This window comes from Lipotes vexillifer, unplaced genomic scaffold (assembly GCF_000442215.2).
Source record: "Lipotes vexillifer unplaced genomic scaffold, Lipotes_vexillifer_v1.1 scaffold835, whole genome shotgun sequence".
NCBI classification, from domain to species: Eukaryota; Metazoa; Chordata; class Mammalia; order Artiodactyla; family Lipotidae; genus Lipotes; species Lipotes vexillifer.
In genome coordinates this window covers 722,729-737,650 of record NW_006774135.1, presented here as the reverse complement: position 1 = coordinate 737,650, position 14,922 = coordinate 722,729, and the positions used below count along the sequence as shown (strand labels likewise).

General features: G+C 44.9%; 1 protein-coding gene across 2 annotated transcripts in view; it reads left to right on the top strand.

Moving 5' to 3' along the window:
* Positions 1-14,922, top strand: part of GNB1 (G protein subunit beta 1) — a 42,543-nt gene that overhangs the window by 850 nt on the left and 26,771 nt on the right. The window contains exons 1-2 of one of the 2 annotated variants that reach the window (XM_007448938.1): positions 10,344-10,392; positions 14,489-14,591. In XM_007448938.1, the coding sequence (XP_007449000.1) occupies positions 14,535-14,591 (57 nt within the window). In that variant the 5' untranslated portion in view covers positions 10,344-10,392; positions 14,489-14,534. Of the gene's footprint in view, positions 1-10,343; positions 10,393-14,488; positions 14,592-14,922 lie in introns of those variants that run through there. The other variant, XM_007448937.1, reaches the window with a different exon arrangement.

The following is a 14,922-nucleotide window of genomic DNA, read 5'->3' as shown; positions in this document are numbered from 1 at the left end:
TAGGCACAGTTGTGGCACACAGGCTCAGTAGTTGTGGCACACGGCCTTAGTTGCTCCGCGGCATGTGGGATCTTCCCGGACCAGGGCTCGAACCCATGTCCCCTGCATTGACAGGTGGCTTCCTAACCACTGCACCACCAGGGAAGTCCTTGAAATAATTTTAAATTGAAAAACAAAACTAAAACGAATGAATTAGGTGCCTGACCAGTTGGGTATCCATATGTAAAAAGTGAACTTGACTCCATAGACAAAAATTAACTCTCAAAATGAATCAGACACAACCTAACACTAGAAAACATCTAAAAGAAAACAGAAAATCGTTGAGACTTTGGGTTAGGCAAGGATTTCTTAATGACATCAAAGACACAGTTCATTAAAGAGAACATTTATAAATTGGACTTCATCAAATTTAAAAATATCTCCTCCTTCAAAGACACTGTCAAGAGAATGAAAAGACAAGCCACAGACTGGCAGAAAATACTAGCCGATCACACATTTTCTATGTAACTTATGTCTAGAATAAGTAAAGAGCTCTTAAAATTCAATATTAAGAAAACAACAACCTGAAAAAAAAGCAAGTGATTTGAAGAGAGACTTCACCAGAGAATATAGAGAGATGGCAGATGAGCACGTGAAAAATCATTAGCCATCAGGGAAATGCAAATTAAAACCACAACGAGGGGACTTCCCTGGCCATCCAGTGGTTAGGACTTTGCCTTTCAATGCAGGGAGTGTGGGTTCGATCCCTGGTTGGGGAGCTAAGATCCCACATGCCTTGTGGCCAAAAAAACAAAACAGAAGCAATATTGTAACAAAAATGGTCCATGTCAAGGGGCTTCTCTGGTTGGGAGTCTGCCTGCCAGTGCAGGCGACACGGGTTTGAGCCCTGGTCCGGGAGGATCCCACATGCCGCAGAGCAACTAAGCCCGTGTGCCACAACTACTGAAGCCCGCACACCTAGAGCCTGTGCTCCCAACGGGAGAGGCCACCACAGTGAGAAGCCTGCGCACCACATCGGAGAGTGGCCCCCCCGCTCGCCGCAATCAGAGAGGAGCCCGCGTGCAGCAACAAAGACCCAACGCAGCCAAAAATAAAATAAATAAAATAAAATAAATTTATTAAAAAAAAAACACAACGAGACACCACCAACCACCTATTACAGTGGCTAAAATGGAAAAGACTGACCATACTACGTGCTGCCGAGGGTGTGCAGGCGCCGGACTCTCATGCACTGATGGTGGGCATGAAAAATGGTGCAACCGTGTTGAAAACAGTTCAGCAGTTTCTTAATAGGTTAAACGTATGCTTGCTGTGTATGATCCAGCCTTTCCACTTCTCGGTGTTTACCCAAGAGAAACGAGGGCAGACGTCCGTGTAAAGACACACAACAGCATGGATGCATCTCGAAGTAACCATGCTGAGGGAGCGAAGCCAGACCACAGAAAAGTACATACTGTATGATTCCACGTATATAAAACTCTAGAAGATGCAAACTTACATGTAGTGACAGAAAGCAGATTCGTGGTTGCCTAGGCGTCGGGGGTGGGGTTACAGAGAGACACGAGGAGACTTTTGGGGGTGTAGATGTGTCCATTACCTTAACTGAGGTGGTGGTTTCATAGATGTATAATATGTCAGAGTGTATCAAATTGTAATTGTTTATTGTGTTATTTACCTTCAGTAAAGATATTTTTTAAGCTAAATGAGCAATTAGCACAGGAGCAGGCCCTGCCTCTGCCTGCTCAACCCCCTGTATCACGCTGGTGGCTCCTGCCGCCCATATTTTTCGTTTGTGCGGAGGGCCTATTCCACTGACTGGGTCAGAAGAGTGACAGGTGAGGGAGAAGTTTTCTGTTAATTAAATCATTTCAGGGGGCTTCTCTGGTGGTGCAGTGGTTGGGAATCCGCCTGCCGATGCAGGGGACACGGGTTCTTGCCCCGGTCCGGGAAGATCCCACATGCCGCGGAGCTGTTGGGCCCGTGAGCCATGGCCGCTGAGCCTGTGCGTCCGGAGCCTGTGCTCCGCAACGGGAGAGGCCACAACAGTGAGAGGCCCGCATACCGAAAAAAAAAAAAAAAAATCATTTCAGGTGGAAAAGCCTATTTACTGCTTTTGTAACGAGTTCGATTTAGTGAGCATTTGCTGTGGTTCAGTCAGGTTTTAAGGACCTTATGTGGATTCTCATTGAGTCCTCATAGCATGTGAGGTAGGTAGTGTTACTGTTTCCACTTTCAGACCAAAATTCAGAGGCACAGAGAGATTGTCATCTCGGTGGAGGCCACCTGGTACTGAGAGTGGGGTCTGGAAGTCAGAAGTGCGGCCCGCAGCCAGGTGCAGCCACATTGCCTCTGCCAGCCGGTCCTGCGCAGGCCGGCTGGACGTGCAGAGGCACATGGGAGACCCAGTTGTGCTCATCGTAGTTTGCAGGAAGTGAGTGTAAAAGCAAAGATTACGTCTGCGTACTGGAGTGCAAGTGGCACAGCTAAGAGCAGAGTTCCCCCCAAACTTGAGGGTTACAGCCTCTCAGAGGTGCCTCTGTCGTGTGCAGTTGATGTCCAGTCCCTGCCACCTTTCCCAGTTAGACCTTCTTACTAGGTGTGTGCCATTCACTTCTCGGATAGCATCAATTATGTATGAAGTTTGGCTCTGAAATCCTTCAAGTGGGACTTCCTCTGTGGCCTCAACGGGTTTGAAGGGGTATGTACTAGGCTCTGTGTTCAACCTGGGAAGCAAGGTCAGCTGTAGAGGGAGAACAGGACGGAAGAACAGATGGGTTTTTTAGTGCATCAGACAGAAGGATTCAGGAGAAAGGGTCACTGGCCGTTTCCTGTGACTCCAGAGGGAAAGGCGACCTGGGTGAGGGTAACTCACACCTGCTGTCCAGCACTGGCTCAGCCCTGTCTTCCCATCCCACTCTCTGAGCTGCCACTTGCAAAGGACCTCGCGCCTCCCACTGTGATTTCTGCTGTCACTCCTAATTGCCAGCATCCGGTAGGTGAGCGAGCTGATCTGTAAGGCGACGTAGGGGAGGTGATACTGGGGTCAGGGAAGACCACCTCATCTTGCTCAGTGTCTGAACTGGGAGACGGGTTAGTTCCATGTGGGGAGAGCCTCGTTCCTGTTCTTTCAGGAGGAGACTGAAGTGGGCCGGGCAGCCTCTAGTTGGGTGCCTGCTGTATGAGTGAAGAGATGAGAAGGGCCCAGTGCTGTGCTGGCCACTACGATAGCTGGTGGCCACTAGCCACATGTGACTGGTGAGCACTTGAAATGAGGCTCGCCCAAATTGAACTATAAATACACCCTGCACTTGAAAAATTTAGTGTGGACTTGCCTGGCGGTCCAGTGGTTAGGACTCCCAACTCAGGGAGCACAGGTTCGATCCCTGGTCAGGGAAGATTCTGCATGCCGCATGGCTCCACCAAAAAAACAAAACAAGGAAAACTTAGTGCGACAAATGAGTGCAAAACAGCCTACTTACAATTGTTCTATATTGATTACATGTTGAAATAACGTTTTTGGTTGGATTAAATAAATATATTATTAAAATTAATGTAACCATGTTTCTTTTTACTTTTTTAATATGGCTGACGGAAAATTAAGAATTCCACATGTGGCTCCCGTTGTACTTGTATCAGACAGCGCCTGCTTAGAGCGATGAGCTGATTGGAGGAGATGGGTAGGAGCTGAGATGAGTTAGGCACTGGGTCCTGTGAGCCTGGGGCCTGGAGGTGACACCTGGCAACTCATAAACCTGAATCGCAGCTCACCTGAACTGATGGCATTCAGTTTTTGAACTAATGGTTAAAGCAGTTTTAATTTTTTTTAATTGAAATACAGTTGATTTACAATGTTATGTTAGTTTCTGGTGTACAGCAAGTGATTCAGTTATATATACATATTCGTTTTCATATTCTTTTCCATTATGGTTTATTACAGAATATTGAATATAGTTCCCTGTGCTGTACAGTAGGTCTTTGTTGTTCACCTGTTTTATATATAGTAGTTTGCATCTGCTAATCCCAAACTCCTAATATATCCCTCCTCATCCCCTTTCCCCTTTGGTAACCATAAGTTTCTTTTCTATGTCTGGGAGTCTGTTTCTGTTTCATAAATAAACTCATCTGTGTCATATTTTAGATTCCACATATAAGTGATATCATATGATACTTGTCTTTCTCTGTCTGACTTCACTTAGTATGATAATCTCTAGGTCCATCCATGTTGCTGCAAATGGCATTATTTCGTTCTTTTGTATGGCTGGGCAGTATTCCATTGTATATATACACCACATCTTCTTTATCCATTCCTAAGTGTTTCTAAGCAACACTTAGGTTGCTTTCATGTCTTGGCTATTGTGAATAGTGCTGCTATGAACATTGAGGTGCATGTATCTTTTCGAATTAAGAGTTTTCTCCGGATACATGCCCAGGGGTGGTATTGCTGGATCGTACGGCAACTCTAGTTTTAGTTTTGTAAGGAACCTCCTCCAGACTGTTTTCCATAGTGACTGCACCAGTTTACATTAAAAAAAATTTTTTCTGGTGGGTAGAGCGGTTTTAAGATGCTGCCTCTAGCAGTGGAGAACCTAAGATCTCTTACCCCTGGCGGGGGGGGGATACCTCCATTAGGAATAAAGCACTGCTCCCCCCGGCTGGGGCAGAAGGCCATGTCCAGGTGTTAACTTCCATTGCATCGTTGTTGGAGAGCTTGTCCTCCTGGAATGACGTGTGGGAGCAGGTGATTAAGGGAGTGAAATTTCTTTCTGTGGTCCCTTGACCATTTCTAGCCAGTTAGGGATTGCTTAGAGGGCCTCCATGGTTAACTCTGGAGCTGGCCTGAATCAGAACCGTGGCCAGTGCCGTTTGTGACTGTGAACCTCGGGTAGGTTGTGACTCCTTTTTCTCCTGTTTACTGTGTGGACAATTGGTTGAACCTCCTCCTAGGGGGTGGTGAGGACACATGTGACATTACACGGCAAGGGGTCCTAAGTCAGCTATGACCTCAGAGTATATTGTGAATCACCTTTTATGTGATTTTGAAGCAGTCAGGAATCCAAGTGGTGAGACCCTATAGACTTTGCTGAGCCGGCTTGTGAGGTTGGCCTCGTCTGTCGTTCGTTTAGACTCTGGTCTCGGGGGATGGAGCTACAGCGTCTTCTGTCCACAGCAGATGCTCGGTAGACAGGGGTGAGGAAGACAAATAAGGGGTTTGTAGAGCGAAACCAAGAGCACTGCTGATAAAGGGAGAATGGCCCCAGTTCCCGGACTCGGCCTGGGTGCCACGCCTGGTCGGAACGCAGACAGGCCGCCCTGTTTCCTGCAGCAGAACCGCTCAGCAGAGATGGGTGTCGAAGAATCACAGAGCTGTTTTGCAAAAGTCAAGACATATTCAGAAGAAATTAATATACTTTGATGAGTATGAGTCATTCTTTTACTTTCTGTATCTTTTGTGGGGAGATGCTAGCTGTAGGCTGTCTGAATTGACGGTTTTGAGAGGAGCAGTTTAGGGCAGCTCTGCTCACCTAGAACAAGACCTCAGCTCCCTGGGCTGTCGCTTAGGACATCTCTCCAACTGTCAGCAAGGGTGTAGTTATGCGTCCCGTCCATAAGGGTTTCTCTCTCATGGCCCACTTTTCACATCACGGACAAACCTTGGCTGCTGCCTTCAGGTGGGAAGACAGAATCCCCCAGCCTCGAAGGAAGCAGGGGAGCCTGAGCTGCGTGTTGGGGCGGGGCTGGGAGATGCTGGGAATTGGGGGTGGTGGTGGAAAGCACATTCCTGCCACGCCTAGGCAGGTGCCAGCTGGCAGAGGTGGGCCCTGGGCAGCACGGAGCTGGGCAGCAGGTGGTCTCTGCCTTCCCTGAGCCCCCACCCGCCCCCCGCAGCAATGCCCGCTCGGGCTCCCTTGACTCCCACGGTCCGTGCTGCCAGGGCCCCTGGGTCTTCTAGGCCTGCTCCGGTACTTTGTTAGCTAGAAATGTGAGGTGGATTGAGATTCACGTTCCCTTCTAGTTCAAGAATTTTTCTTAACAGGCACAAAATAGTATTCATATGATAGCTTAAATAAAGTAAGTCTGGGTTTTAAATTATTCAGCAAAATAACAGTATGTTTGCAACTTTGCTTTCAGTAACATACTTCTTATCAGATGTTTTAATGTGTTCTGAAATGTAAATTCTTTTTTATATAAATTTATTTATTTATTTTTGGCTGTGTTGGGTCTTGGTTGTTGCGCGCGGGCTTTCTCTAGTTGCGGCGAGCAGGGGCTACTCTTCGTTGTGGTGCGCGAGTTTCTCATTGCGGTGGCTTCTCGTTGTGGAGCATGGGCTCTAGGTGCGCAGGCCTCAGTAGTTGTGGCACACAGGCTCTAGAGTGCAGGCTCAGTAGTTGTGGCACACGGGCTCAGTTGCTCCGCGGCATGTGGGATCTTCCTGGACCAGGGCTTGGAACCCATGTCCTCTGCATTGACAGTTGGATTCTTAACCACTGCACCACCAGGGAAGCCCTGAAATGCAAATTCTCTATAGTAATTTTCAAATGTGACACTGCATAGCAACCATAAATAGTTTGCATATGATGGTAAAACTAAGTAGTGCCTTCTGAATGATGGGTTTAGATGAACAGACGGTGGAATTTGCGGCTATTGATATTGCTACCTGCTTGATGAGGCACATCTCTGTGGAGGGAGGATGGAGCTGGCTTACAAAAAAATATGTTTTTTACTTTTTGTGCTCTCTGCAATCTGTCCGTGGGGCTGGAGTACTTTCCTGTTGTTCTCAGGTACATGGTTGATTTTTAAACTTTTATTTTTTATTTTTTGGGCTGCGCCTCGCATCTTGGAGGATTTTAGTTCCCCGACCAGGGATCAAACCCGAGCCCAGCAGTGAAAGTGCCAAGTCCTAACCACTGGACCACTGGGGAAGTCCTGGTACATATTTGATTTTTTGTTAGGCAGTAAATCCCTTTGGATGCATTTAACCCCATTACGACCCCACTCACTCAAGGACTGGCTTTGGGTCTTGGGAAATCAGGAAAGCACGTGCTGGAGTGATGTTGGAACCATTCACGGGGCATCAGACCAGACGTCAGCATGGTACCATCTTGGGGGCTTTTCCACTGCCGTGATGTCTGGGTTTAGCGTGGATTTCCTAAAGTGACACATGGGTTCCCAGAAATTCAGTTTGAGTGTATGTGGCGTTTGACTATCAGTGACTTTATGAAGTTATGTGTAGGTTCTGTTGTGATTTGAAGAGTACAAGAACCTTTATTTTTAGAAGGTAGTAAACGGCAGTGAGACTCTTCCCTCTTACAGAGCATCAGCTGGGGGCCTCGTAGTGATCAGACCTTTGTAAGGCTAATAAGTAAATTCACTTTATGTATAGATTATATCTTGTATCTTTTTTATTTCTATTTACAGAGCTAATGTACGATTGTTGTATAAATTTAGTTCTGGTCAGAATGATTACATTTTCTTACATTGTCCTAGTGCTTTAAGGGGATGTGCGCTTAAATTGGAGCTAAACAGCAGTTAGAAGAAGAGTGTAGACTCCATTGTCCATAAATGTAAGATGTGAAAAGTAAAAGTGGCCTATGTGTGCACCATCAGTAAACACTTAAATGAGGGCTGTGAGCTTTCTTTTAAAATTTGCATCAGAAAATTGAGATACAGGAAAATCTCGTGAGGTATCTTGGATGTTGGGGACAGACTATTTAAATCATTGCATTCTAGTAAAATGTAACACACACACGTCAGTTTTAAAATAACGTGTAAAAATTTGCTGGATACTTTAATCCAGAGCCAGACGGGAATTTTGTGTGTAACTAGGTTTCCTCTTTTAGTCTCCATTACCAGCTGGTCACCCATATTAAAAACTAGTTGTGGTTTACTTTGTATTGAATATTCTGATATCTGCTGCTTCTTAGAAGCTGATGTAATGTTTCATCGAAACTTAATTTTTGGTCACTTTTGAAACATACCAGCCTCCATGGTCAACCATTCAGTTGTTCAGACAAATGTGAGAATTTTGCGGATTGTCTCTTTCTCACAGACAACCAGCTAACGTGGCAGCGTGATCCATGTCAAAATACAACACGATCTGCTTGTGAGATCCCTGTGCTCCTATATTTTTAAAACTAAGAGATATATAACAGATTTCATACATACTTGTATGAATGTAGTCAAACAATACCAAGAAGTAATGACTAAAAAAATTTATTAAGAGAATGTTCAAACATAGATTACAGGCAGAATATTATGAAATCATCCAGCTCTAACAGAATTCTGCTAGTTTTGTTTAATCTCCTTTCTTCCTATCAGTGTTTTTTTTTTTTTAACATCTATATTGGGGTATAATTGCTTTACAATGGTGGGTTAGTTTCTGCTTTATAACAAAGTGAATCAGTTATACTTATGTTCCCATATCTCTTCCCTCTTGCGTCTCCCTCCCTCCCACCCTCCCTATCCCACCCCTCTAGGTGGTCACAAAGCACCGAGCTGATCTCCCTGTGCTATGCGGCTGCTTCCCGCTAGCTATCTACCTTACGTTTGGTAGTGTATATATGTCCATGCCTCTCTCTCGCCCTGTCACAGCTCACCCTTCCCCCTCCCCATATCCTCAAGTCCGTTCTCCAGTAGGTCTGTGTCTTTATTCCTGTCTTACCCCTAGGTTCTTCATGACATTTTTTTTTTCTTAAATTCCATATATATGTGTTAGCATACGGTATTTGTCTTTCTCTTTCTGACTTACTTCACTCTGTATGACAGACTCTAGGTCTATCCACCTCATTACAAATACTATCAGAGTGTTTTAAAGGAAGTCCCCAAATCATATCATTTCACTCATAAGTAAGAAGCGTTTCTCACGGTTAAGGACTTCAGTTTCATTATGGCACCGAATGAAAGAGCAGCAGCCCCTTGTCATCAGATACCCAGACGATATTCAGATTTTCCTGGTTTTCTCTGTAGATTTGGATTTTAAATCAAGATTCAAGGTCTCTAACATTTAAACAGAAACTATTCTAATGGAAAATTGAAATACATAATAAGTTAACAAATAGGATAAGGAACTCCATCACCAAACTAAAGCAATTACCAGCTCACGACCAAATTTGTTCTTCTGTGCTCTCCCGTTTCCCTCCTCGGTTGTTTCACAGCGAATTTCAGACACATCATTTTATTCTTAAATCTGTCAGGGTGTATACCTTCCCATGCTAGGGAAGCCTGCGGGTGTCGCGTGGTGGAGTTGTCCCGCGCCCTGGGGATTTGCCCTCGCTGCTCGGGTTTTGTTAAAGCAGCTGTGACCCAGGAAGGGCTTGACTGCTGTCCATCGCCCTTTGGACTTGTGCTGTCTCGATTTCGGACATTAACTTGGATTTGGGAATGGAAGAAAAACCAGAAAAGCTGGCGAAATTGATTCAAATCCCTCATGCAAACTCCCCTCTCTCAGAATGCTCTTTTGTCTGGAGGTGAGGTGCGGTACTGGTACTCGTGTGGCCGAGCAGGTTGGCAGACTCCTGCCCCCGTGGCGTGGGGTGCTCGGCGGGGCTGCTGTTGCCCCAGGACGTTGAGTGCAGCACGGGCACCGGTGGCTGGCGTCCCGGGCCGCCTTCCTGTGGGTCGCAAACCCGCGTGTGCGTGGAGGCTGCTCTGTGGGGGATGCACTTCGTAGTCTGATCACTGATCACACAGAAAGGCTTACAGAGCCCTTTACAGTTGTCTTGTTAGTTTTCTTCTTGGCCCTGCGGTGTTGGGGCTGTCGTTCCTGTGGTGCAGTCAGCAGACCGGAGTGGAAAGTGAGCAGGTGAAAGTCACATTCCTTGTGTGTCGCAAAACCAGAACCTGAAATTATATTTTGATGCAGTCACTCCATTTTATCCTTAATATCAGCTCATATCATTGTTAGTGACTGGGTAATAACTGGGGCACTGGGGGCCCTTGAAGTGTCCTTGCTAGACTTTACAGGGGTCTTGATTAGAGGGGCGTGGTGCTGCATTAATCGCAAAGTATATTATGTCACGGATGTGAAATATTTAAATAAAAAATTATGTTAACACTTTAACTTACAGAGATACTGGGTATAACCTAAAGTAGGGGCAGATCACTTCACATACTTGCTTTTAAGATACTTAAATTTCTGTGGAAAGTATTTCCAAAACAAGCTCTAAATAAAAGCTGGTGGCAGATGTGGGTCATAAAGAACAGAAGTGAGACTCTCAGCAGGTCCTGTCTTAGTGGATTAGGCTGGTCAGTGCGCTGAGTCAGCATGGCCAGTGCTTAGCCGTGACTTTGGCCCTGGAGGAGAGAAGGAGCCCAGGCCACGTAAACCTGATGGTGGGCTTCTCAGAGGCTCTGGGGGACTAAGGATAGTGAAGAGAACAGCAAAAGCAGTTACATGTAAGTAAGACCTTTAAAATGTACATTCATTTTTTGTGATCAAAGGAATATAAACTGCATGTCCAGTATTTGGAAAACGAAGAGAAAAATATGACCAATAATTCTAACAAAAATGCTGCCTTATTACATGTGTTTTTACATTAGGTATGTTTTTGGCCTTCTTAAATAGCTAAAATGATTACACACAAATTTGTTTTTCATTTAGCATATAATGAGCATTTTTCTAGCTTTTTATACTATCTCCATTATTGTTCCTAGTGATATGTAATGGTTCACCCAGTAAACTGTTAACATTTACTAGCTTTTTTTTTTTAACTGAGAAGTATGGAGGAAGAATTGTGAATGCTTCTTTCAACGGCCCAGATAACCAGTTAACTTTTTTGGGGAAAAAAAAAATGTATATACACATATAATTTTACATATATAATTTGTCTTTTTTCCTTTATATATATGATAATGTGAAAAATCAGAGCTGCCCCTATTCCTGTGTATTTCCCCCCAAAATAGCCATTAACATTTTCTTGTGTATATAGAAAAAAGATTGCTTACATTAGCATAGATGTTTATTCTTTTTATAATACACAAAAGGAGAAATGTCATCATTTATATATTTTTCTGTACCTTGTCTCTTTCATTTGCTGTTATCTTCACAGAAGAGCATTTGGGACGAACTTTTAGTTTGTGGGATTTAGGAAGTTTTTGCTTCCCGTTCGTCCCACTCTGTATCTGAGTGTGCAGGACAGCTCCTTGCTGTCCGTGGGTTGCCAACTTCTCTTTGGGGGAGTGTCGACTGCTTGGTCTTATGTGATGGTGGTGTTGCCCGGTCCCTTCACACTCATCCTGTGAGGCCGGTTCAGTGTCCGTTGGCTCAAGGCACGGGAGGCTGTCCATCGTGGATGTGTGTGTGCCCCACAGAGGAGGTCCTGGACTGTGCCACGTCAGAGCGAACCCCAGTGCCCAGAGGGCGACGGGGAGAGGTGAGCGTGCTGGAGTGTCCCTCCATCGGTGAGAGGCCAGCTGCAGATAACTTCTTTTCCAGATTGGATTTTAAAAAATACACCTTCAACATGTAGACTAAAGAATGTAGTTGAAAAAAATTTTTAAATGTCTGCCAGTAGGTTTCTCTTTCTGACCAGACTGTAGAGATCAAAAAGGGCCTTTCAGGACACTTATTTTTATTGGTAGTAGAGATATGAATACCCTTTTCTTTAAAAATTAACCGATACGAATTTTGAGTCTCCTAATTGTGACTTGAATGTGGACACTGGTCGTAGAGAGAGCCGTAATCAAAAGGCAGTATTAATAATTTATGTTACTTAATGATGAAAGAGAAATAGATCTGGTTTTGTTCTCTTTGCTTGTGACTAAAGATTGAAGTCAGCAAGTATTGGTATTATTGCTTCTGAAATTTTGAGAGATAACTGAATTGGAGCTTCTCATTTTAAAGATAGTTAAGTTTTCAATAAATTAATTTCTCTAGTTTGAAGCAATACAGCTGGGTGATTATCATGTATTGATATGTATTCTTTTATAATATGTTAAAAAAGCATCTAATTAAAAGAAATATTTAATTTTAATATCTCAGGAGCTATTCCATCTAATACTAGGATTTGGGTCTTTACCTGAAGACCACCTAGCATCTCTGAAAGCTCTGTTTATCTCGATCCTAGGAGTCGGTTGGTTTTGTCCTTACTTTAAAAACTAGCTTAGCTTTTTAGTGTTTAAATTAGGATCTGAATACATGGTTTGTTGACTGAAACTAGCCGTTTAGTTCAGTGTGAGCCTCATGACAGCATTAGCTGTTAGCTTTGTTCACGTTGATTTTGGAAGGATTGAATGAAGCAGCTTCTGCACAGACTAAGAACGATTCTTTAACGTGCGGGTGGGGAGTGTTACTGGGATAAAACTGCCCCGGGCTCTGCCGGATTGTCCTTATAGTATAATTTGATCACGTGTGAAATGCACGTGCGCTGCAACAGGCCGCCAGGGTTGGTGGGGAGGATGCAGGGCCGTCCATAAGCTCAGGAAACACATCGGCACAGCTTTCTGTTTTAAAATTATTTCGTGTTCTTTTGGCACTGTTAGTTATTATTTCATACATTAATATTCATCAGCTGCAGTCCTCAGACTTTGATACATGAAAACGAGAGAGAGAATGAGCTCGGTTATCACATAGGGTAACTCCAGCCATGCTCCCTTTGTCCAGGGAGGCGCCAGGGAGTCTGCGTGGGCGAAGCTTGCCCGGGCTTACAACACCCACTTGAAGTAATGCCTCTAGGAACAGTGGTATCACTGTCTTGCCTTCCCGGACGGCTGGAGGGGCAGGCCCTGCCTTTATCCTCTGAGATGCCTCAGCTCCCTGTCACGGCCCCACCCCGTTAGGCCTTTCCTGGTAGTTCTGCAGACTTTCATTTAGGGTCAGCCCGAGGGACTTGATGCCCCTAGAAGCCCAGCACTTCCCCTTCTGCTTCCTGCCCGGCCCGCCCCGGCAGCTAATGGCGTTTTGTGGCTGTGAATAGACGTGGGCTGGTGGGTGCAGGTGAGGGCAGGAACCAGGAACTTAACGCATACTTTTTAAAGATGCTTTTTATTGGGAAAGGTATTTTTGTTTTCTCAGTAAGTATTCTGTAATATAGACCATGTAACAATTATTTTGAATGCTTTTGTACAGAAAAGGAAAGTTTATCTAGACTGGGAACTAACAACTACGTTTCTTGGGTCATCCAGATTATTTCCCCCAGATGTGTTTCCATTTTAAGAAAATAAATAATTACTGTTAATTAAATATTTGGTGTATATTATAATAACCCTGTGACTTTCACACAAAATCTGTGATGGAAGAATTCTCCCCTCTGTGTTTGCATAGGAAATTGAGGCCCTTGAATAAGCTGTGTTTGCCTGTGGGAGCTAATTGTATTCTTAAGTGATTAAAAGATGGTAATTCTATCTTCAGCTTTGTGATAGGTTGGTCATAGTTAGGATTGACCTAACAGCTACGTTCTTGGACAGAAATGCAACCCCCAATTATGACATTCCCTTGGGAAAATAAGTCTCTTGTTTAATAGGATAATTGTGTTTTGACCCTGATTTCAGGAATACTGTCTAATGAGCCTGGGGGTGGGGCAGGGTCAAGAGTGAGCAGCAGGGCTGCTTGTACTGAGCCTACTTTGGCCTGTACCTATAAGGACTGCGGTGTTGTTTCTGATTCTCCTGGGATCCCAGAGCCCATTTTGGTGGGAGAGTAAGTTGTCCTGAATCAGAGGCCTGTTGGACACCAAACTGAGTCTTTTTAGAATCGCTGTGTGGGACTTCCCTGGTGGCACAGTGGTTAAGAATCCACCTGCCAATGCAGGGGACACAGGTTCGAGCCCTGGTCTGGGAAGATCTCACATGCTGTGGAGCACCTAAGCCCGTGCGCCACAACTACTGAGCCTGCGCTCTAGAGCCCGTGTGCCGCAGTTCCTGAAGCCTGCGTGCCTAGAGCCCATGCTCCGTAACAAGAGAAGCCACTGCAACGAGAAGCCCGCGCACCGCAACGAAGAGTAGCCTGTGCTCGCTGCAACTAGAGAAAGCCCGCGTGTAGCAACGAAGACCCAACGCAGCCAAAAAAAACAAAAACCAAAAAACAATTAGAATCACTGTGTGAACGTTCTGATGTCTTCTGGGAAGTCATGGGTTCAAGATCATTGACACGGCTTTGAGGTGCTGGGTTGCCAGGTTGCCGCTGTGCTCTATTTCCTAAACTAACAACCCCAGGGTTTTCATGTGAGAGCTATTCTGAACGTCAGTCTTAGTTTATAAAAGCGAGACCCAAATCCTTCGTGAAACCTGCTTCTAAACAGATTTTTCTTTCTTCAGCCCACCACCACCTTTTGAATAGTCTGTTAGACGTTGTCATTGAGTAAAGCTTGTGTATAATAGTAATTATACTTTGTTAACCCAGCCCTTGTAGGCATTTTATACCTTCTTATGAATGCTAAAGAAAGGTACTCTGATTTGTAATGAAACCATAGCTCTCAAAATTTCAATTTCCTTCTCTCACCTGCTTCATTAAATTACTCATTGTTTATTAATTTTTTGTGCTTTTCTCTTTCAGATCTAAGATTCTTTGAGGTGGCTTTGAAGAGCACTAAGATTAGAAGATGAGTGAACTTGACCAGTTACGGCAGGAGGCCGAACAGCTTAAAAACCAGATTAGAGTACGTAGCTATGTGTGCTCCGTTTTGTTAATCATTTGGATTTCAGATGCGATGTTACCATTTTAAGGAAAGATGGGTTACAGAATACAGACTATTCATTGTTTTGGATTGGAATTGAATCTTAAGTGGCCCAGGATGTAGAAATTACAGATCCAGGGCTTCCCTGGTGGCGCAGTGGTTGGGAGTCCACCTGCCAATGCCAGGGACACGGGTTCGTGCCCCGGTCCGGGAAGATCCCACATGCCGCGGAGGGGCTGGGCCCGTGAGCCATGGCCGCTGAGCCTGCGCGTCCGGAGCCTGTGCTCCGCAACGGGAGAGGCCACAACAGTGA